At 43.8% G+C, this 24614-nt stretch overlaps 2 protein-coding genes across 3 annotated transcripts in view; both read right to left on the bottom strand.

The window, feature by feature from the left end:
• Positions 1-187: 187 nt before the first annotated feature.
• Positions 188-12583, bottom strand: LOC114048431 (guanine nucleotide-binding protein G(o) subunit alpha-like). Its single transcript, XM_027869331.1, has 4 exons — positions 12476-12583; positions 5136-5289; positions 1925-2140; positions 188-679 (listed from the first exon to the last, which is right to left on the bottom strand). Exons 1-3 carry the CDS (start codon positions 12581-12583, stop codon positions 1953-1955), a joined length of 450 nt encoding a protein of 149 aa, XP_027725132.1. The 3' UTR covers positions 188-679; positions 1925-1952.
• Positions 12584-18054: 5471 nt separating this feature from the next.
• The window catches only part of GNAO1 (G protein subunit alpha o1), a 233933-nt gene continuing 227373 nt past the window's right edge, over positions 18055-24614 (bottom strand). For both annotated transcript variants that reach the window (XM_027869429.1, XM_027869430.1), the window contains one exon: positions 18055-21498. In XM_027869429.1, coding sequence (XP_027725230.1) covers positions 21311-21498 — 188 coding nt within the window. In that variant the 3' untranslated portion in view covers positions 18055-21310. The remainder of the gene's footprint in view (positions 21499-24614) is intronic.

Genomic DNA, 24614 nt, shown 5'->3' on the forward strand with positions numbered 1-24614 from the left:
CATATGTACTTGTTGGCAGCTACCAGCCAGTGAGTGCTGTGCTTTTTCTGTACAAACCTGCAGGGTGAGTGACAGGCATCTATCTGCCTTGGGAATGGGACCTGGGGATCAGTCATGCCCTGGGGGAGGTGGAGGTCAAGGTGGGGAGGGTGAGGGGGGGGATGGGGGAGGGAGGGGAGGAGGCCACTGCCTGACCAACAGTGGTCTGCAGGGATTTCATTCATTCCAGCTGAGCCAGGGCCTCTGAGGCTCTGAGAACTCACCCCAAAGTGCAGCTCCAATGCCCCAATGAAAATGTCAAGCTGAGGCCTGCAGCTGATGCTGTACCCTCTCTACCCAGGCTGAGTATTGGGCAGTGTGTAAATTCTATAAAATAATGGGGACCCGATGGAGGGTGAGGGTAGAGGCTGAAAGGGAAGACGATTTGTCCTTTCTTAGCTATGAAAGCACGTGAGAAATATTGGGGGGGGTCCTTTTTTGTTTTGTTTTTATTGGGCTTCTAAATGTAAAGACTCAGCTAAAACCAAATGCTATGGCATTCTACAGAAACACACAGCCATCCTTCTAGGCTCAGTACATTACACATGGACTTGAGAAAGAAAGGCCGTTTCTTACAAAGGCCAAAAGGTCATGCTATCAGTGGATCAACGCCAACAGGACAGAGAATCCGTGAAGCATTCTGTAGAGAGAGAGACAAGGGGGTCCAGTCTGACTGTTTTCTTTCATTCTTAAGAAACAACAACAACAAAGCAATGTTTGTACAACTTCTTAGCATGGGGTGGCAGCCAGGGATTGGGAGGAAGGGAGGACATCCCTGTCTGAGATGAGGGAAGTTGGGGGGGCCAGGAGAACAGGTGAGATGGGACAGATAGCACTGCAATTTGTAGAGTACCCTCTCACAGGATTTAAAAATGAGGCAAGGGAGGAGGGGTAGGGGGCAAGGCCCAGTGAGGAAGGAACCACCAAGCCTCAGTTTCCTTTCTGTCCTTATTCCATAAGAACCCACCTTTAGATTGGCCCTGAGGGGGCATTCTGTTTCTGCCAGCAAAGCCCTCACCCCACCCTGGGTCCCTTCCTTGTCCCTGCCAAAGGCCTTCTTTCAATTGGGTTTCTGCTTGATTTTTTCAGGAACATTTTTCAGGAACACCAGTATTGGGTGCCCCTTTCCCACTGCTGGTGTCAAAAAGCAAACACCATCTGCCCCTTCCTCTGCTTTTAACTTGGGAAGGAAATAGCATTCCACAAATGAAGAGCTGGCTGGAGACTATGGATAACTCAGGGAAACCATCCAGCCAGGTCCTCTTAAAAATAAATAAATAAATAAATAAATGTCCTACAAGGATTTTCTTTTTTTGGTTGGGGGGAGGGAGTAAGGAGGAGGAGGAGGAGGGAAATATATAGTGTTTCTTTCACAGGCTTTAGAAAACACAAGAGTTGAACCCAACTGACTCAGTTTCTACCCCACAGATAATGGGGCATATGCAACAGTTCACTTCTTCCTCCCTCCCCTCAAAAGTAAACTATTTTTTTTTTTAAATCACATTACTTTAAGAGGGGCCCATTGAAACTGGTAGGACAGATTCCAAAAACCTTCACAGGTTGTTGAGAAGATTAACGTTTTTGCTCTTTTTTCTCTTTTGTGTGTGTCATCCCATTTTGTCAAATCCTCCCAGGGAAGGTCTTGATGGGCTATCAAAAGGTAGTCAGTTCTGTCCCCAGTTCTTTCTGAGACAAACTAAAAAGATTTTATATATGTTTATATATATATAATTTTCTGTTATGCCTTTTTAAATTTTTTTACCAACTTGCATTTGTTAGTGGTTGTGTGTGTGTGTGTGAGTGTGTGCATGTGTGTGTGTGTGAGAGAGAGAGAGAGAGAGAGAGAGAGAGAGAGAAGATTTTCTGTGAGTGTTGGAATCATTACCAAATAAGTTGCTACACAGGACAAGAGGTCAGTATAAGCCGCATCCCCGGAGATTGTTGGCAATGATGATGTCAGTGACGGCATCGAATACCACCTGGATGTTATTCGTGTCTGTGGCACAAGTCATGTGACAGTAAATTTCTTTGTTGGGTGAGCGGTTTTTGCTTTCAAATTGTGCTTGGATATAGGCGGCTGCATCTTCATAGGTGTTAGGGCCTGCAGGAAAATAAGGCAGAGAAGAGATAGAGAGAATCTTAGGTTCAAGGTTGATGGGGAAAAGAAGCATATTGATGGACTGGATGGGAAAGAAGCCAAGAGCCAAGGGGAGAACAGTAAGTCATCGGGGTCTGGGGATCCATTGGTCCTTCAATCACTACGATGACAGGAGAGGGGAGTGTGGTGGAGGAGGCAGCATTTTACCATTGAGTACTTTAAAGTGTTTTTACATCTTCCTTGATCCTCACAACAACCCTGTGAGGGAGGTCCAGCAGATATTATCCCTATTTTCCAGATGAGGAAACAGACTCTAAAAGGCTAAGGGATTTGCCCAAGGTCACACAGTTGATTAGTGGTTGAGCTGGGACTTAAATGCAGTTTTTCTCCTTCAATCCAAGCTTTTTCTATAAAAATATAAATGCCTTGCATGTATATCACCTTTGATTTTCCATTTTCCCCTGCTCCAAAGCTGTTAAAAAATTCTCATCTCTTAAATAGGTCCAAATTCTTTAACCTGGCATTCTAATCTCTCCACCAGTTGGTCCTAACACACATTAACAGCCTCATCTCCCACACATACTTTCCTTTCCAGCCGTATTGGACTAACTATTCCCTCTTTGTCAAATTTTACTCATGCTGATTTCTTCCTCTTAGAATTCCCTATTTCCTCACTACTTACCAAAATCCTGCCTGTCCTTCAAGGCCTATCTCAGACCACCTCTTTCAAGAAGGCCTCACTGGTTCCCCTAGTGAGACATTATTTCTCCCTCCAAAGATATCTGCTTACCCTTATGTATTCTACCTTGTATTTTAATTCTGTATGTACTTGTCTTATCTCCCCTACTAGGTCATAAGTTCCTAGAGGGCAAAGGGCTGTCTTAATCATCTCTCTAGCCCTATCATTCTAGCACAGGGCTCTACTGAATACCAGGAGCTCAAAGGGTCGATTTTCCCTCTAGTACCTCATTTGCTCCTCTCGGCAACCTCATGAGGTTAATAGGGCAGGTTTTACTATCCCCATTTTACAGGAGAAACTTGGCCTCAGGGGAGGTAAAGTGATTTGTCTCCAAGGTTACACACAAGTAGTTTTTGTATATGGCTAGGACTAGAACCAGGACCTTTGACTCACCATCTAAGGCTTTTTCTACAACGTCATTACTGTCTTATCCAAACATCCTTCTTTGTCAACTCTTAAGATAAGCATGCATGCTTCATAGAAACAGAGAGAATGGAGGCTGACACAGACAACCTAATATCTATCTTAGGCTATTTGAATCCTAGAACAGGGCTGGTCAACCCATGTCAATCCTGAGTAGACCTAAAGTCATTCTTTTCCTTCTATTTTCTCAATATCTCTCCACCTCTGATATTGCTCCCATACTAGTGGCCCCCTCTAATGAGAAACCACACTACCAACTACCCTCAGGATGGTGATGCAATTCCGGACAAGTTTGTTACCCATGGTGATCTTCTATAGGGCTCTGTGTAGTGTTAATTTCTCCCAGTGGGCACCATTTACTAACTAATTGACTTGGGAATTTTTGTGACTCACTTGGATTCTTAGAGTTGTTTATAACAGTAATGGTTGTATGTAGTCCATGGAAGGTAGCATGGACCTCCTGTGTGCCAGAGGTATTCTAGTGGACCACTCGAAAAGAGTTGGGGTCAACAGTCAACATTTCTCAGGGCACCAGGTGAGCCCTGCACCTTTTTTATTTTTAGCTAGCATCAAGGTGTCCCTGTTTGCCACAGCATCATCACTTATGCAAACTCACCATCTGAGAAGCAATTCTTAATTACAGAAACTGAGGATGGATACCACAAAAGATGGGTTGTACTTTGCATATAACAAGTGCTTAAAATGTTTATTGGATTGATGAAGTTGAGAAGGAAAGGTTGAAGTTGGTACCATTATGTGGAAGTGTGAAGAAGTCAGTTAACAATCCCTTATTATGCCTTTACAATGCACCAAGCACTGTGCTAGGCACTGGAGGAGGAAGAATGATGCTGGGAAATCTGGCCTCTTTTCCATTACTTTTCCCTTGGACTTCAAACCTTGGGAGAAGTGTGCTAGGCAGGTAAGGCCTTCTGCTGATCCAGCTCATTTGCCTTCTCCATGAAGCTTGGCCAGAATCACCTATTTTACTATGATCTTTACATTTCTCTAAAGTCCCCAGCACTTACAGGGTCTTTACCATACTATCATACCCCTGCTCAAAAATGCTGTTTCTCTAGTTGTTCCTCTACATTATGTCTGTATTAGTTTCCAGCTAGACTGTATACTCCTTAGGAACACATCATCTCCTTCAGGAAACTCGGGGCCACAGCTAGCTAAGGCAGATGACTGATTATTTGTCCCTGTCTGTAAAGACTCGGAGGTTTCTTCAGCTTCTGGGAATCCATTCTGGTGTCGGTCATATTTGCAGTGAAGACAAGCAGAGAAGAAGAATGAATTGGAGATGGAGAGGCCTTAGAAAAGTAGACAGAATTGAATTTGATATGGAAATGAGACTTTTCAGGAAGGAGGAGAGAGAAAGCCAAACATGTAAAGGAAAAGAGAGGTGGGTCTGGTGGTGGCTGCAAGTGTTGTGGTTGGGGATGGGTAAGAAGGTTCATCTATAGAATTATGGGAATGTAGAGGAAGGACAACTGAGGGAGAGTGCGAGGAGCATGAATGAAACGAGTTGAGAAAAGTGTCTGGAGGGTGAACTGAGGTACAGCTAATGTGCTCTGTCCTGGTTTTATTGTAAGGGAGTATGAATGAGCCTCTACTTGGAACATCCCTTGGAAGACAAGAGACAGAACTCACCCAGGGAGTCTTTCCCAAACTCCGACATCTATTCGTGGACACTCTTTTGGGTTCTCTAAGCCCCCCACCAGACCAGGGGTCTCCTTCCTCGGTAGCATTCTTCACTGTTCTCACTGGCAACTTTACTGTCTGTCTCCTCTGGCTTCCTGGCCCCAGGAACCAAACCAGGGGCACTGTGACACCTACCTGTGTATTCAGGGAAGCAGATGGTCAAGGGTGACTTCTTGATCTTCTCAGCAAATAGATCTTTCTTGTTGAGGAAGAGAATGATGGAGGTATCAATGAAGAACTTGTTGTTACAGATGGAGTCGAAGAGCATGAGAGACTCGTGCATGCGATTCTGTCACCCCGAAGCGGGTTTGGTGAAAAGAAAGCAAGACAGAAAGCAACAGACAGAGATAGAGGACAGGAGAAAAGAGAGGAGGAGAGAATTAGGTTTGAGAGAGAAGCCTTTAGACACAACAGCTCAACAACTCAGCCACCATACAAATCCTTGGGCCTACAGAAGCAGCAGGTCCTCAAGGACGCCTCTGATGGGACTGAACGTGGCTGCTCAAACCCAACTTTGTAAAATCCCCTGAGCCGCCGTCCTTGGCATGCATGTAACACTTTCCACTTTCAAGGCTCCTTCCCATTCATCACAGTCTTTCATTTGCCTCATAGGACAACCTTGTGAGATAGTGCCAGGATTATCATCCTCAAGTGACAGATGAGGAAACTGAGGTCTGGAGATTCTAAGGGCACATGACTAGTTAGGACCAGAGCAGGGACTTAGACCTCAGATCCAACCCAGAGCTCTTTCCACCAGGCCGTGTTTCTCTCAGGAGGAAGAAACATGGGACTCTTCTGACTGTAGGGGTTGCTTCTGATTCCGGTAATAATAATTGTTAACAATAATAGCTGACATTTCTTTAGTGCCTTATGGTTTACAAAGAGCTTTACATACTCTGTTTCATTTGAGCCTGAGATCAGAGCCGCTCTTAACCAATACCTATAGATGGAATTACAGAGCTGGAAGAGTCCTTAGGAGTCACTGTCATCTAGCCCAACCCCCACTCAAAATGTCTTTCACATCTGCCCCTTCTTTTTAAAATGTCTTCCACACAGTCAACAAGTATTTATCAAGCACCTACTATGTGCCAGACTCTGTACTAAGTGCTGGGGATACAAAGGCAAAAAATAATCCCAGTTCTCAAGGTGCTCACAGTCTAGTGAGGGAGACAGTACACAATAACTATGTACAGGATAAATAGGAGATAATAAACAGGGAAGGCACTAGAATTAAGGGGGATATAGAAAAGCTTTCTTGTAGGAGGTGGAATTTTAGCCAAGGCTTGAAGGAAGCCAGGATTTAGAGATGAGGAGGGAGAGCATTCTCAGTGTGGGGAACAGCCAGAGAAGATGTCTGGTGTCAAGAGATGGAGTGTCTAGTGGGAGGAACAGCAGTGAGGTTGGTGTCATCAACCTTGAGAGGTACACATGGCTTGTGAGTAAGGTGTAAGAAGGATGGAAAGGTGAGAGGGGTCCAGGTTATGGCCTTAAACCCCAAACAAGTTTTGCAAAGTTCTTTATAGACATTATTCTCATTGGATTCTCCCAGCAATCCCTCAAAGCAAACTCTATCGTCACCCTCATTTTCCAGATGAGGAAAATGAGGCCCAGGGAGGCCAGGTAACTTACACAGGCACATGACTAGTAAGTGCCAGAGGTGAGAATTGAACCTAGGTCTCTCCCAACTCCAGGCCCAGAGGTCTAAGTACTGTATCACTCTGCCTAGTGTAGCCAATCGACCAACAAATTAATCACCAAGCATTTATCAAATGTTTGCTAGGTGCCGGGCACTGTGCTAAACACTGGGGATTCAAAGGTGAAAGTAAAACAACCTCTGTCCTCAGGAAACTTTTAATTATATGTAATATACCATAAATTATAGGTAATAATTTAATTTTATCCATATGTGTATATTTAGATATGTATGTATGTATATTCACATAGGTACCTATGGGCATATGGATATATTGTATATGCATATATATATTATAGATACAAAATGAATACAAGCCAGTTTGGGAAGGGTGGGCACTAGCAGATGAGGGCAAGGATCAGAAAAGGCTTCATATAGATGGTGATGCTTGAGCAAAGTCTTGAAGGAAACCAGGGATCCCTAGAGGCAGGGGTTTAGAGAAAGTGCATTCTGGGCATGGGGGATGGCCAGTGCAAAGGTAGAGAGACAGAGATGGAGAGGAGTGGTTGCAGAACAGTGATCACAGAGGGGAATAATATGTAAGAAGATTGGAAAGGTAGGTTGAAAAACCAGGTTATGAAGACCATTAAGCATCAAACAAGAGTTAACATTTGATCCTAGAAGTCATAGGGAGCCACTGGAGTTTGTATATACTGAGTGTGTATAAGCCAACTGCCTGTGTTCAAGATGGTGGTGACATGATCAGACCTGCCCTAGCCAGAACCCTACTTCCTCTTTATTTAACACATGAAATACTGCACTGACAACTTTCTAACTCTGCCTCCAGACTCTCCCTCGTCCAGACTATTATGTACACCAATCATTTCCCTTGAAAAATGGAAAAAATTTAGATTATAATTTTTTAAAGAACAAATGACAATAGCATGTTTAGCGTCCACATGGTCCTGCCAGGTCCTTTATGTTCCCAAAATAAAAATGATGAAATAGGAAGATGTATGGTGTAAAACTATCACAATGTTTCCAGAGTAGAGGTACACTTTTACAGTATTGATCTAAACCATAAAAGGAAGGTGCCTCCTGAAAGCATGCCCTTCTTCACAAGGGAAGAATTCAGTGCCTTCATAGGACTGTCACCCTAGGGCTTTGAGAAACATCAGAGGCCAACCCATTCAACTTCCTCATTTTTTTTTTTTTTTTTGTGAAGCAATGGGGATTAAGTGACTTGCCCAGGGTCACACAGCTAGTAAGTATCAAGTGTCTTGAGGCCGTATTTGAACTCAGGTTCTTCTGACTCCAAGGCCAGAGTTCTATCTACTGCGCCACCTAGCTGCTCCTCACCTTCCTCATTTTACAGAGGAGGAATCACTGACTTGCTTAAGGTCACATAGGTAGTAAGTGGGGATTACCAGGTTTAGCAGATCTTACCACAGCACCATCCCGTCTCTTTTCATTGCTCCCTTTCTGGTGACTTTTAATCTAAATTAGGTTGGTAGAGATATTCCTGTCTTCCTGACTAGGCCTGAGAGGTCTTGGAGCAGAATGGACAAGAGCAGTAGCCTTCGTTTATATTCCTGTAGAAACTAGAAATAAGTTGCTTACCACTGCCTTGGTTGATCAAAACGCTCAGGGAAGAGAAAATAGCATGTCTTAGGTTGTGTCGGTGAAATGAAAAGCAGCATACATATTTATTAAAAGGTAAAAGTTTAAACATATAGAAATGCAGAGTCTTGAATTATATTTTGGATTGATCTGCTGATTTTTTTTTTTTTTGGACCAGTCCTGTGATTTCATTGACTCGAGTAGCTGGGAGGTGGGATGGTTAAGGAAACAGGTATTTCCTCTGCCTCTGCCAATATAGATTAGCACATTTAATTTAGCTTCCTGAGCTGCTAAGAGCTTAAGTGACTTGCCCATGGTCACACTGCAAGTCTGTCAGAGGCAAGACTTGAAGCCAGGTCTTCCTAATACCAAGGCCTGCTCTCTATCCACTCTATTACATTTACATAAATCATAATTGTTTCCTTCTAATTCAATCTTTGGTGGCAAAGTCACCAACCCAACTTCAGCCATGAGTTGAAGCTTGCAAGACTGGGAGGTTAATATATTGTTAAACCGGTGGGGATACCATTCCTGAATATGTACATGTTGTAGCTCACTGCCTATGTGCAAGCTACAGGAAGATGGTGGTTCAATGAAAAAGACTACTAGGCATGGAGGCAAAATCCTGCCTTAGACAGCTGTGTGACCCAGGGTGAGTCACTTAATTTCTGTCTGCCTCAGTTTTCTCATCTATAAAATGAGAACAATAATAGCCCCCACCTCCCTGGGTGGTTGTGAGGATCAGTGTGTTAACAAGTGCTTTGCAAACCTCAAAGTGCTGGATAAATGTTAGCTGTTGTTATTAGTCACCAACTGTAGTTCTCTCTTTTTTTACACCTCAGCAAACTGTGAGACAAAATTCTAGCATATAGAAACATTTTCATGCAAGTTATTTGGAGGGAAAATGTGATTTATGAACATTATTAAGTATGAAATAGGTGTTTTCAAATGCTACAAGGATGACATCCTCGAATACAAAATTCTCCTGAAGACATTGAAAAAAAATATCAAATGGACCCTGAGGAAAAAAAGAATAAGAAGCCTTTCTAGCTAGAACTTGTGATCCAGAAGCCCTTCATCTACTGCTGCCTCTGTATAGTTAGCATCATTCCAAAGAATTGCATGATTAACAGAGCAGTAACTAGGGAAGGGCAATCAGGGCTTTGCCTCAAGGTACCAAATTTAGGGGACACTGAAAACACTTGTAGTTCTTCAGCAGCATAGAAATAACAGAATTTAGCAAGAAGAACTAGTTAAAATTGGAAGCTACCAGATGGCTCCCCTCTCCCCACCCTTTTTATCTCCCCACCATTTTGAGGCCTCTAGCCTCAGGCTTAAATGGTGAAATGAACATAGGATTTGTATCACTTGCAGGACTGGAGGTTTAGAGCAAAGGTCAGGGCTGGAGATTTGGATTAGATTTAAACTGGTTAAAATGAGTTAAAACTCTTGAACAAAGACCAGAGTGACAACAGCTTGAGGTCGAAAAAGGGGGTACCAAATTCCTTATCTTCTCTGTGTCCCAGAGCAGCTTTGCCAGTTAGCATCCACAGATAAGCAAACACTTTAAACAACTATAGACAAAATATTCTGAATGAAAAGCAGCATGACATACCCTAAAGACTTAAAATCTGGAGGAGGCCTGCATTTAAATCCTAGCTTTAAGACTCAGGGCACCCCACCCTTCCAGCCCCACCTCAGCCCCTTCATCTGCAAAACATAAATGAAAATAATAACCATCAACCATACCGGACTGGGGAGAGAAAAGTGCTCAGCAAACCATAAAGAATGACATATAACTGAGCTGCCATCATGATTGGTTTAGGAGATGATATCAATAACAAAGCCTGTCTAAGAGCAATGCCTGAAAATACATCCTGGCAGTAAGTGTCTGATTTACAAAGATGATCATACTGTTTCTTCTACCTAAGGTCTTATTCTGTGGCATGGAGGTGACCCTGAATCTTCCTTTCAATTCATTTAATAAATGCCTCCTCTGGACAAAGTACTGGAGATATACAAAGACCGAAAGAAAGAAGGAAAAGAAAGAGAGAGAGAGAAAGAAAGGAAGGAAGGAAGAAAAGAAAGAAAAGAAAAGAAAAAAACCTGGAACTAACACTCTAGTGTGGTGTAAAGAGGGTGCTTATGTGTGCATACAGCTTAATTTGAAGAAGTAGGAACAAGTAGGAAATTTGGAAGAGTCTTTGCATAGAAGATGATACCTGAGCTGAGCCTTAAAGGAAGCCTGGGAAACTAAAAGAGAAGGGAAGAGACAGCATTACAGGTGGTTGGGGGTGGGGAGAACAGGGGGGTCAAAGTCCCAGAAACTGGAGATAGCATGTCTAGTTTGAGAAATAGCTAGTAAATCCATCTGGCTAAAATTTAGTGTTTGAAGGGGAGTAATATCAAATCATCTATAAAGGTAGACTAGAGTCAAATTGAGCTGAGGAAAGCCTTAAATTCTACACGGAGGAATTTAAAGTTTAATTTGGAGGCAATAGGGAGTCACTGAAAATTTTCAAGTCACAACTGGTTCTAAAAGATTTTTTTTTACCAGTTGTTCCTTTGTTTCGCTAATTGTTTGCACATTTATCTTATTGCCCAAATAATCAGGGAAATGACATCATCTTGCCCACATCTTTATTGGCCAACACTAGCTTATGGAGAAGCATATTATGCTCTTAACCACCCCTGTAGAGTCATTTCATTTGATACTCAGCATTATTGTAGAATCATTAACAAATGGTAGTCACTATTTACTCCACAGACTAATTCAGAAAACTCATATCATCTTATTACCTGTCTAGAGTCAACTAGTAAATTATACTCTCAGGTTTCCTGAAAGGCACCTCAGTAATTTGCATGAGCCCATTAATCTAATGGAGCCACTCTGTACATTAATGACTCATTTGCTGATGGAAACATCCAGGAAATGAGGCCTGAGGGCCACACCTTAGAAGGCAAAATGTCTCATCAATTGGAACATAGCTAAATTTCAGATTTCACCAGGTTGCTTTGTTGCTTAAGTATGGAACACTGGGCAAAATCAATATCTACCTTGCAGAGGGCTAAAAAAAATTTAGGATCTAGGCTCTTTCCCCATCCCACAGAAAAGCCCCAATCCATGCACCTTACTAAAGTGCTACTCTAAACCACCAACGAAAACCATTCTGGAGAACCAAAGTTGGGGCACTGTCTATTTCAGGCGTACTCAGTCTGCTGGAGCTCAGGAGTACAGATACTCACAAGTACAGATAGATAAGGAGAATTAATGCAGGAAGCAACCTCACCAAAGCCAACCTCTCTGTTTGCAACATTTCAGACATCATGCCAGTGGGATTTGATGTTAGAAAGAGTTTAGAGCTTCTCCCCCAACCCTATTTCCATTGCACATTTGGATAACCCTGCTCCAAAAGTAATTCCCTTTTCCTGATGATTGGAGGGTGCCTGTATGGGCTACCTTGAATTTAAAATCCAAACTGCCATATATGAGCAGGCTTTAGCATTTCCCCTAAACCTCTGGATACCCCCATTTATGTTGCAGTCCTCTCCTCCAGGGACAGAGCAGAAGACCCAGATTATTTTTCCTTGTACTTAGACATTTGGGTTCTTGTTTTGGGGGATGATGGTCCAAAGTAGGGAGTAGGAGACAGCTGCAGGTTGAAAAAAATGAGGGTCACAGCAAGACCAACTGAAAGGCAGAGACAGAGAAAACAGACACAGGTCTAGCACTTTTTTTCACATGTAAGTAGGCAGGTGCAAATATACACAAAACATATTTTAAACCAAGGTTTTGCAGTTATTGGTTTTCAAAGACACTCAATCATCTCACCAGTTAGTTTCTTGTTTACTAATGGTCAGCAGACATACACCTTTAGACCAATCCATCCACACTCTAAGTTAGGCTAAAAGACAGGCTAGGGAGGGCTTTTTGTTCCAAATGCATGGTTGTCTAAATAAGGATAGTAATACCCTGTCCCCCCAATCACTAGATAGAACATTTTGATTACAAAACAATTAATACTCCACAGTATTTCAGCATCCATTATTTCATTTAATCCTTACAACATCCCTGTGAGGTAAGGAGGATATATATATGTATATATGTGTACATATATATGTATGTATGTATGTGTATGTGTGTGTGTATAAACAATGGTACTTCATGGAGTGGTGGGGAAGAGACCCTAGATTCCTTAAGGTTCTGCCAAGTAGGTCCTACCATGCTGGCAAGGCTCCAACAACTGGACGGAGGATAAACTATGTGACTGTCATCCCAGATGGAGAGGCCCATCCTCAGAAGACCAGCCACCAAGCTCCTTTTGGCCATAGTCACAAGTGACACTATAGAGTTGTGGAGGATGTTATGATCTACATTGGTGGAAGAAGTACCTACGTTGATGAAATTGTAGCTTCTTGAAGAAAAAAGTTGACAGATGAAGAGACTGAGGCCCAAAGATGCCAAATAGCTTGCTTACAGTCACACAAATATTTGTTGAGCAGAATCAGGTTGATGCCAGATTTTGTCTCCTAGGCCAGTTTTCTTTTGACTATCCTGATACCGCCTCCAGTCTTGCTTGCATCTGTATGAGGAAATGGCTGAATGATATATATGGACCAGGCATCTCACCAGGAGGACCCTATTGGAGACTTTCCAGGAATCAGACTATGCTGGAGAAGAGAAGGGGGATGTGGGAGGAGGGAGCACAAACACACATGATCACGCTAGGAAAGAGCTGGCACTTTATTAACATGTGGGGACTAATAAATACATTACGGACAGCCAATAAATTATTACAGTAACTAAGGATTTATTAAACCAAAGAGTCACTCTTCTTACAAAATTACAGTTAATACAGGTTGGGTGGGGGTGCTGGTGGATAGGGCAAGACTGCACCCAAAGGAGAAGGCTTTGCCAAAGAGTGAGATAGGCACCAGAAGGGAAACTCCATCAGTTGGGTGGGGTTTTGTGTTCCTGGTGGGAAGATGGAGTGTGTCCACTGACTGAGTGACGAATACCAGGGGTAGAGAAGCAAGTAGAGGAAGCCAATGGCAAGATGACAGGGACTCTCTCTATGGCCACACTAGAACTGTTATTGTACTATGGAACAAGGGAGAAGGGAAAAAGTACTGAGGAAAGCTCAGATTGAGAGCAGATCTCTGAGGAAGAGAAAGATGGAGAGAGGAAGCGGGGCAGGGAGGAGTTAGGAAAAAACTGTGCTGCTGGTTAATGGAACTGCCAGCCTTCGCTGAGAAAGGAGAAAGACATTAGCTTAAGGCTGATCTTGGTGAGAGGGCGGGAGAGAACAGCTCCCTCTTAGAGGGAACCCTCTCCCGGTCACATCCTTTCCTTTTCTTTTTCCACTTAGAGGCTAGGATTAATGTACAGAACAGGCCTAGTGAAAAGATTTGAGTTTTGGAATAAAGAATGATTTTTCTTCCCTTTTCCCTGCCTCTTCTGGGATTTCAGGGCCCTTTGGTCAGCGCCTTTTGTGAGATAGAGGCTGCTCTAAGAGCTAAGAGCTATCCAGAGAAGGAAACCTGTGCAGCAAGGAATCCCAAGTGTAGTTATTACGTGAACTCCCAATTTTCATCTAGGGGTAGGGAGGGAGAGGCCACATGCCAGGGAGTAACAGGAAACTTGGTTTCTAGACAACTACCAGTGCTAAGCATCTCTTTCTCGTCCACATCCTTTTTTAGTTGATCTTTTGAGGGTCTGATTTCCCTCAGACTACAACTTTGTCCTTTCCATTTTGGATGGTCAACTCCTTCTTCAAGGGCCCCAGTACGGAGACATGGTGGCCTGGACAGAATATGCTCCCTGAAGTATCTGTTTTACACACTAAGATCAACTCTGTCTCTGCAAGAGTCCAAACCAGTTCTACAACACTTCCCTATACCCTTAAACTCTGCACTTGGTCCTGATCCTCCTGTGAGACCAGTGAGTAGGCTGGAGGATACTTACTCCATGAAGAACCAGAAAAAAGCCAAGAAAGAGCAAGAAGGCTAGACCTCCAACTCCCTTTCTGCCTTCTCAAAAGCATGAGGGGGCCTAGAATTATTTAGCTCAAAGGAAAGAAGACAGGAGTGACTTCATAATAATACTTATGGAAATGATGGGTTATTTCTGGAGCATGCTAAGAAATGTACCAGAACAGAGGAAGAGGAAATGGACAGCAGGCAGGATGTGGGTTAGACAGCCCTACTTGAATGTACTTGGAGCCTGTGGAATCACTAACCTTGGAAATCTCCAAAACCAATGTTGGATAACTTAGGAACTGAACTTTGAGGAGGGTAACGGCTGTATGAGACCACTTTGGGGGTCATCCTTGCTATAGAATTCTCTATTCTGTTAATAGATAATTTTAGACTTTATCAGGTTACCCAGCATGAATAAGGAGGTACCAGGGTCAAGGCTCATCCCTGATGCCTTTCCTGAATTTTAACAGTTATGGGGTTCCCACTGATCCTAAGACAGCCAGTAGCCATCTCTCAGGCATGCTGCCTAAATAGCCAGGAATGGGATAGTGGTAGTGGGGAGGACAGAAGAAAGATGAGTCCATGACAGCATGAGAACGTCTAGCTTCTTGCCCAAGAAAGCCCAGTTAATCTTACACTGCGAAACATGACCAACTATAGGTGTGAGTGGATAAGAACATCAAAGAGAATTTTCCTAAAACTGAAAGCAGTCACTGGACTGTCTTACAGGTGCTGAGTCAGGGGTGGTCTCAGGGGTCTGGAGCTTCACCCCTTGATTAGCATATTGAAGGTCAGGAAGAGGAGGTTGAATTGGCTCATTCCCTTGGGAGAAAGAGAAAGGGTACTTGGGGCCTCCTCAGGGTGAGGTATAGTTAGCTCTTGTTCTCTCCCAAGGATTCTGACCTTTGTCCAGAAACCAGACTCCTCCAGTAAGGGATGTGCAGAGAGAAGGAAAGGACCTTGGTAGAGACTGGGTCACTGGGAGAGGTGGTGCTGATAAAAGCCTTCACAAACCACAGGCCAATAGCATTCCTTAGCCCCCACCTCCCTTTCACTGTCTTTCTAACTTTTACCTCCCAGTTCACAATGACTTACCTATTCAATCCCATCTGCATGTCTAGACAACTACCCCAAGCTGGCTGATTTCTGTAGCTAGTTTGGTCTTCATCCCCATGGCCAAAGACCTAATGCTCAAAAGCCCTGAGATGAGAGGGGGCCTAGTGCCCCCAAGAAGCTGGGCTCATCTCCAGACCCCTATTTCACAGCTTTGAGGAATCCCCTAACTTACCAAATAGCTCAGGTGTCACTCATTCAACACTCTGGGCAGAAAACTAACTGCCTCTGGCTCCCACGGGCTACTTCCGGCTTTTAGAGCAATCTTGCCAGGAGGCATTACCCAGGACAAGCTGATTTTAAAAGGGGTTAGTTTCACCTACTTTCCTACGTGGGTCATGGGTTAAGGAGTGAGGGGTAAGGGGTGAGAGTGGACTGGTAAGACATTAGGTTCTAATTTAGAAAGATGCTTTAATGATATTGAAAAAGACATGGGAGTCCCCTTCCTCTTATGGCAACTATGGGCAAATCTCCAAGTTCTTCCTAGAGGAGTGCTGGTAAATGTTTAACACCTGGCTTTCCAGAAGAAAAAAAAAGTACTCACAACACACTTTCAATTTTAATCTGCATTATCAACATTTTCTCCAACTCTTTCTTAAGTCTAGACAACAAACAAAACAATAAATTGAGTCCTGATGTGTAGCATTTGCCGATTTCCAAGGTATAAATGCTCACTCTAAAATTTTAACAATTGGCTTTCTGGTGTGAACTGGCTTTACTCTAACCCTATATTTCACCTTATTCTCTCACCTCTCCCATTCCAAAACAATAGTGCTCCAATCAAACATTCCTAAAGAAAATCCAAACAGATGAACTGAAATTCTTGGGCCAGGGGACTTGATCAAAACCAACCAATGCCAAACCTTGAAGATCATCTAATTCAATCTCTTCCTTTATCATCTGAGAAAACAAAGGCCCAGGGAGTCAAGTGACTTGCCCAAGGCCCCATAGTTAGTATGTATTGATGTCTCAAAGGATCTGTAGTAGAAGGGATCTTTTTGGCCCTGGAGTCTAACCTCCTTCTCACTTTACAGATGAGGAAACTGAGACCCAGAGAGGTTGTAACTTGCCCAGGGTTACACAGGTCTTAAGCAAACATCGGAAATGGGGTTTGACTCAGCTCCTCTGACTCCAGATTCAGAACACCTTCCACTGGAGGTGCTCCTTCTCTTATACCATGTTAGGGGCCAAGCAGGTCAAGAAAATAGAGACCTACACAGTGTCATAAGTCATAGGATCATTGACCGAGAGCTGGAAGGGACCTCAGGGATCATCTAGACCAACCTCATCATTTACAAAGGAGTTTAATAAATTCCTGAGGAACACTGCAAGCCAAGTGTATGCTAGTAAATGTTTAACAATCAGCTCTCCAATTTAAAAAAAATGTTCACAGGACGCAATTTTAAGTTTAATCTGAATAATCAACATTTTCTCCTTTGCTTTCTTAAGTCTAGAGTGACAATCAACCAAAAAAATATATCAAGCCCTGATTTCTAGCATTTGCAGATTTCTAAAGTTTGAATGCTCCCACTGAAAATTTAACAATGTTGTGATCCCTGGCTCCAGGGTACTGTTGACTTCAAAGGTCTCCCTGACAAAAAAATATTCCCTTTATTCTACTGGCTTGTATGGGGCCTGAAATGCTACCATTAGAGAGTCATTCTTTTGTTTAAGCAAGAACTGACCTCTCCAGACTCATCTTTTGAAAATCACCAATCCCCAGGAGAGAGGGAACACCCTGGAACCATTCACCCCTTCAGGGAGCATGAGGGTTACACAGGACAAGCCTCACTTCTTGTCGTTCAGCCCTTAACCAGAGTGGGGGGCGGTGGTAGGTAATCTGTCTTCATGAAATGTCACTGCCATGAATTTGGGAGGACTCCTTGTCACTAACTATCAGGTAATTACAGTGCCAGAGTCCGTTAAGGGAGCCATGGGCACACAGCACAGGGTAATGCTGGCTCCTGGGGCTAGCTCCAGGCCCCTGAGACACGTGGTGTTCTCTGGCTCTTGTGATTACACTGATTTTGATGACAGAAACAACCAAGCACCACTGTCATTATTCCTCCCAGGCCAGAGTATGTAATTATACCGTCTGTGGTGAGGGGGGTAATTACTGAGTTATTAAGTGGGTGTTTGTGTCCTGGGAAACAAAGCCAGGCTATCTGACAGTCACTAGACACCTTTTTCTACCAGAGCTTGGGCTGGATGGGCCCAGGGGCCAGTGAAACTCGTGGCCAGAAAGTAAAGGAGTGAGTAGAGGTGAGGTGGGGGTGTCCTCGAAGTTATAAGTGAGTGAAATTAAAGGATTCTGAAAAGGGAGCATGAGTCATAGGAAGGAGGGGTAAAACACCACAGAGACCATCCAATCCAACCTCATTTTCCAGATGAGGAACTGAGGTCCAGAGAAGGTTAGTACCATGCCTAAGGTCACACACAGGGACAAAGTCATAGAGATGGGGAGTCCAAACCAGAGCCCCTCACTCAGGAACTGGAGCTCATTTCACTGCTTCCTATGTTTCCAGTGAGGGGCTTGGAAATGTCTATGGCAAAGGTAGTAAGAATAGCAGCCCAGGAAGGTTGGGAGAGGAACTGTCCAGAAAGCCAGGCAAATTCATCATTTTGGGTCCAGAACAGTGATTTTATTGGTATTCTAGATATGGAAACTCATCTGTAACTTAACCTTAGAGGGTTCTCATAGATTAAATGGCTTGCCTATGGTCACACAGCTGGTATATGTCAGAGGTGAGACTTGAACCCAGGTTTTCCTGACTCCAGGGCTGGCCCTGTATCTACCACACCAAACTGATACAAGGTCAAGGCTGAAAGGGGACTTAGGGCTCCTTTTAGTCCAACTGCCTCATTTTACTTATGAGGACGCTGAAGCCAAGAGAGGGAAGAGATTTGCCCAAGGCCGCACAGCAAGGCCGTGTCTTGCCTTGGACTGGCCAAGAGCAGAAGCGAGGTCTCTGTATTGGATTCCCTGCTTTTCCTCCTAGGCCACACTGCTTCTCTCGGGCTCTCATGAACCTGGTGACCACAGACAGACAGTGGCATGGAGGTGAGATGCTAAGTGAACTGGCTGTCATTTTGTCTTCTCCCACCTTCTCTTGAAGACCCCAAAGCCCTATGGTAGAGCCTTGCCCTGTGTAGGAGCCATTAACACTAGATAGGTTTTTAGAAATGTCACTCAGGTTATCAATGGACAAAATGAGCAACACAACACTGATTGCTAGTAACAAAAGTATTGGGGCCTATGGGGGTGGGGAGGGGGAAAAGGGGAAGTAATTTCAGGCATTCGGTCAATGCTAACTTTCTTCTTTGTGCTTTGTGCCTATTCACTGTATGGCCCCTAGGGGTTCAGATAAGCACAACAGGGCTTGAAGGAGAGAGAGGGCAGAGGAGAAATATTGAGAAATAACTCCTCCATTGGCACTGAGGTAGCTACCCGGAGACGCACAGTCACCACTTCTTGGCAGCTCCTCCTTTTACTATTTCCAGACCATTAAGGCCATGGGAGAGGCCAAAGGGCATCTCAGCAAACACAGAGGAACTAGGGAAGAATATTCCTGGTTCTCTGGGGGCTTTTTCTGGGGCTGCACCCCTTCAGAACGGAATGCTTAAATCATGCAATGGGCAAAATCCAGGCTTTTGGTCCCTGGAAGAGAGGATGTGAGTGAAATGTTTCTCCCAAAGGGCGATTACTACTCAGCTGCCGATGGGCATATTTCTACAGCAGCAGAAGATTGGGATTCATGGTCCAAGTTTGTATTGTGACCCAGCTGGACTGCATACAACATATAGCCACCAGCAGTAACCACCCAGAAGGGGCAAACTCCAATCTCCAGATATTCTGGTTAAATGTTGTTAGCTGTTGTAGGGCTCCACTGTATCAGTGACACAGAAGGTGGCCTACAGAACATGGAAGATGCTTCCATGGCCAAGAGTTGACCTCCAGTCCTATCACCTACAGGGACACATTCACTGCCAATGTTCTCCTCACTAACTGAGCTCCCAGCCTTCCACTGAACCCACTCTCTGAGGTGTGTCAGGATCAGAAGAAGGTTCCAGAATTAGAAAGATGAGAAAGTTCCAAGACAGATCAAGTCTCCCAGCCCTTAGGTCCTAGTTCTTGACTACCTGACTGAGTGAAAGAAGCTGTGGCATCCTGACCAAGTCTTTTCTTCAGGAGAGTTGGGTACTGGTGGGTCCTTTCTAGGTACTTCTTAGGAATGCCTTACATCTCAGCTTAGGCAGCTACTCTTCCCCTTCCAGTTGGAGGGAGAATTCTGTAGGGATTATGAACCACGTCTGCCCTCGGTCCTCCTCCCTTTCCATCCCCTATTCAACAGAAGCCTGGAAAGATTGGTGGTTAATTCATTGGTTTCCCATGACAACACTAGGATGATGGAGGTGGGGTGTGATGCTCTCTCCATGCTTCTCGATTGAGCACAGGGAGGTCCATACGCTCCTACAGAAGTACAGGGCACTTATCTCTTGGAAGCCTCTGCTCACAGCTGCCCAGAACACTTTCATGAACCACTATTTCAAGAAGATTTCATTTCTCCCCTTTTCTCCTAGTGCCCCAAGATCCTATAAGCAACTTCCCTAGGAATAGGATGAGAGGAAAAAACAATCCCAGAGAAAAGCAGCTCTCTCTGGGCTTTAGTAATACTACTAGAAAAATGGCCAGGGGACTTGGAGTTTCTATTCTGGATCCCTTCTGGATCCTTTGCTTTTTCTAAGTGGACACTCCTTCCTTTCTCTCTCTTGCCCTCTTCCTTGATTTCCTCTTTCCTCAACTGTGCAACTTCTCAACTCTCCTCCACGGCCCCTCCACATACAGAGCTGCTATAGACTGAACTCTCAAGATGGGACTCCATGAAGCCTTCCAGGATCTTGTACCATGGAAGGACAGAAGGGAGTACAAGAGAGTCAGCAGAGCCCCAACGTTTCACACAGATTTGTCTTGCCCTCTCCCCCATTGTCTTCCCTTCCTCATTAGGGGCTGCCAATGTGGATGATTCTACCCAGAGGTGAAGGCAGATGGGAACAGAAATCATTTGATTACTGGTCATGGGGACCAGTAGTATAGGGATGGTACAATCTCCTGGGGAGCAAATGGGCAACAGCCTGAGGTCCTGGGGAGGAATCTAGACCACTTGCACTTGGTGGATGGGGAGGAGGAAGGGAGAGAGGGGAGGCATGGCCCAAACCCCTGTACGCTTTGCCTAATGGTTTGATGGGCTCCAGGAAGGTCAGCCCATCCTGAGCTTTGGCACCAATGCTGCCCCTGGGGGAGAGACATGAGCAAAGAGCAGAACGGCTGCTTCTGCTTTTGGTCTGTATCCCTGATGGGTCCTGACCCTTTCTTGTTTCAAACACAGGGACCACCACTGGTGCAGCTAGGAAGAAACCCCCACCAAAGAGATGCTTGCTTAGGCCTACACCCTGTCTTAGGAGTTTGGAAAACTTGCAGCAAACTGAAGAAGACCCAGAAAGCAAGAACAGTAGTCAAGAAACCTGTAACCTTCCAATTTGAAGCCCCAAAGAGACCACCTTTACCATACACATTTCAATAGATTAAACTAAGAAAAGTGAGCCTGGGAGGCAGATGAATGGATTCATTGCTTGTCCTCTTCTGAATCCCTCCCTGTCCCACACTGTTCGGGCACCCTCGCCCTGCCACCAGTTACCACAAATCCTGGCTGCCATTCCTACGTCTGAAAAACAAAGGCTTGGAGAAGAATTTGGACATGATGTGCCTTGAGAGGGGTAACAGGGATGGGATAGGAAGTTTTCTCCTTCCATTCCCTCACCCCACCCCCTCTATTTTTCCTTCTTTGTGAGGAAGAGTAATGTGAATGGTATAGACACTCTTGTTCCAAGGAGGGAAAGGAAAAGGGGACCAGGGAGGCTGAACAGGGCTGGGGAGGTCTCAGGGATAGGTTGGGGGCCTAAGGGCTCAGTAGAGTCCACAGCCACGAAGGTTGTTGGCAATGATGACATCTGTCACAGCATCAAAAACAAACTGGATGTTATTGGTGTCAGTGGCACAAGTGATATGTGTATAGATCTCCTTGTTGGTTGACTTGTTCTTATTCTCATACTGGGACTGGATGTAGGTCACAGCTTCAGTGAAGGAGTTGGGGCCTAGAAGAGAAACAGAGACAGAATAAAGTCACCCACTTGGAGACAACTACAAGTCCTGCTACCATGAAATGTGTCAATACCAGTGCATACAGATAGTCATCTCCTGGAGAACTGGAGTCAGGTATATATCTTTTCTGGTTTAATCAGATCCTTTACAATGATGGTAATGAAGATAATAAATCCTAGCCCTTGAATATTCCTTAAGATGCCATGTCACTGATCCCTCTGTCTTCAGAAAAGGCCATGCCTAATTCACACCAGAGAAATGAGACCCTCTTCTGTTTGTAAACAGAAAAGAAGATTCCACAATTACCTGGATGAAACCAAGTTCATTACCTTTTCCCTGAATCTGCTCCTCCTCCCAAATTCACTGTTCCTGCCTGTGGAACCACTATTCAACTTGGCTTCCATATTTACAGCCTTGAGATTCTCTCTGATTTTCCAATTCAACTCAATTCAACTAGCATTTATTAAAAACCTACTATGGGCAAGGTGCTTGGGATATAAAGACAAAATGAACCCATCCTTGTCCTCAGAAAGCTTACCTTCTACTGGTGGATACAACATGTGCATGGATAAGTAAATACAGAGTAATTCTGGTAGGGTGTGGCAGGAGAAGCATTAATAACTGGGGGGATCAGGAAAGGTTTTATTTGGCAGAAGATGGCACCTAAACGGAGCCCTGAAAAGATACCAAGAGGTGAGAGAGGTTGATCCCACTTCTGCAATGTCTCTTACGTCTGCTCTCGTCTCCCTATTCCCATTGCTACCAGCCTGGTATAGGCCTTTGGGATGACCCACTATTGTAATAGTCCCCCAACACATCTTTCCCATTTCTCCCCTTTCTCCTCCCTCCAATCCATCCTTCACATGTTGTTGGGCTAATCTTTGTGTGTAAATCTGGTCATGTCATTCCCTTCTCTGCCCTGAAACCTTCACAGAATCACAGAATTTTAGAATTCAGAAGGGAACTCAGCGCTACCTAGTCTAACCTATACCAGAAAAAAAAGAATTCCCTTTTCAACGCTGGTGATAGGTGAATGGTCCTTCAGTCTTTGCCTGGAAAATTCCAGGGAGGCAGAATCTACCACCTTCTGAGGCAGCCCATTCCATCTTGAAGTAGACTACTGACTAAAATATAAACTTCTCTGTCTGTCATTCAAGGCCTTCCAACATCTAGTATCTCCCTGCTTTCTAGACTCATTTTACATTATTCCATTTCTATGCAATCTGCACCCCTGAGAAAGTAGATAGATTTTTGTCTTAGGAACAATACTTAACTCTTTCTTTCATGCTATTTTTTGGAGACAGGAAAACCTGTGTCCAAATCAAGCCTCAGATACTTTCTAGCTGTGTGACTCTGGGCAAGTCACTTAATTTCTATCTGCCTCAGTTTCCTTATCTGTAAAATGGGGATACTATAATAGCATCTACTTCCCAGGGTTGTTGTGAGAATAAATGACATTTGTAGAGCATTTAGCATAATGCCTGGCATATAGTAAGGGCCACATAAATTATATAGCTATATATTAGCTATATCAGCTGTTATCTTGAATGTCCTCCCTTTTTCTTTTCTCCAGACCTTCTTTAAAGAGCCCAACTCAAATTCAACTTCATCCGAGAAGTCTTCCTTGATTGCTCAAGTCAGCAAGGACTATTGCATCTGACCATTACAGAATACTTTGTTTTGTAACTCTCTAATGCATTGGTGACAAGATTGTATATTATGGTTATTTGTGTTGGTGTCTTCTACTTCTGTAAGCTCTGTGAGGATAGTGACTTATCACACCCATGCTTTTTTTTTATCTCACCCTGCAGTGAACACAGTGACATGAACACAGTAGTCACTTAATAAATGTTCATTAAATGCTATTGATACTGTTGGTCACCTGTTCCACCACTTTTCAATCTGGCCCTTGGCACATTTAAATTGATTGGCAGGAAGATTATCAATCATGCAGATTTTCTAGGCCTTTTGCTTCTCTGGGAGATGATGCAGGGTTCTGAGTGCAAGAGGCTAAATAAGAAAGGGGGAAGCCCCTTTGTTTGGGCAGGGGGAAGCAAGTAGTTTTAGACAGAGAAAAAGCAGTTTTGGGTACCAAGAGAGGTAAATGGTAATAAGCGGAGGTATAACTATCAGTTCTGGAACCCAGATCAAGCACCATAAATGTGCCTAAATCTCTCAAGCGTAAGAGAAAACCAGCTATATGCTGAAATTCTATAGAAGTCAGCCCAGGAAAAGATAGAAAAAAATCTCACGAGGGAATTTCTGATGACACAAAGGGAAACAATTCTATGAGGAAGAAACTAGAAGTTATCCAACTGTGGATCTTACCAACTGAGATTTTTAAGAAGATATAAATTTTTAAGAAGATGGAAGCAAGGGTGTGGAAAAGAAGATGAATAATAGTCTCGGGAGTGCCAAAGCTCAGAATGGGTTGAGGCTGAGAAGGAAAGCTAGGGACAACAAATAGGTTTTGTTTAGAATTGTTTTTTTTTTTTAAACTACATTGAGGAAAAGAGAAAGAGCAAAGAAGGCATAGGACCAGTGTATGGGATGATGATAACTTACAAGAGAAAGGCAGAGTTGCTGAATTCTCACTTTGTTTTTATTTTTTTTCTATAGAGGAAAATGACCTTTAGATGAAAAAGGACAGAACAAAAACAGCTAATTGGGAAGTGAACCCAAGAGGAAGAGAGTGCCTAGCTGCCTTTGGTAAATTCAAATAACCTGCTCCAGATGAAATCCACTGTTGGGGACTGAAAGAACTTGCAGATGTGATTGCTGAACCGGGGTTCATGATATCTGTGAAAGATCATGGAACCTTGAAGAGCTCTTGCTGGACTGGAAAATGACAAATATTCTAATTTTCAAAAAAAGGGAGGAGATCTGAGTCTGCAAGCTACAGGGCAGTGATCTTGCCTTCAATCCCTAGCAGGATTCTAAAGGAGAGTATTAAAGGGATGGAAAAGATGTGGGTAAGATGGTGAATAAAGTAGATGAATTTGGAACTGGCTGAATGGTGAGCCTCAGAGAAGTTGTTAGTGGTTTGATTTCCTGAAGCAGGAGGTCTTCAATGGAGTGCCCCAAGGATCTGCGCTTGACCTCTTGGTAT

The sequence above is a fragment of the Vombatus ursinus genome, unplaced genomic scaffold (assembly GCF_900497805.2).
Source record: "Vombatus ursinus unplaced genomic scaffold, bare-nosed wombat genome assembly UNPS02014793.1, whole genome shotgun sequence".
NCBI lineage: Eukaryota > Metazoa > Chordata > Mammalia > Diprotodontia > Vombatidae > Vombatus > Vombatus ursinus.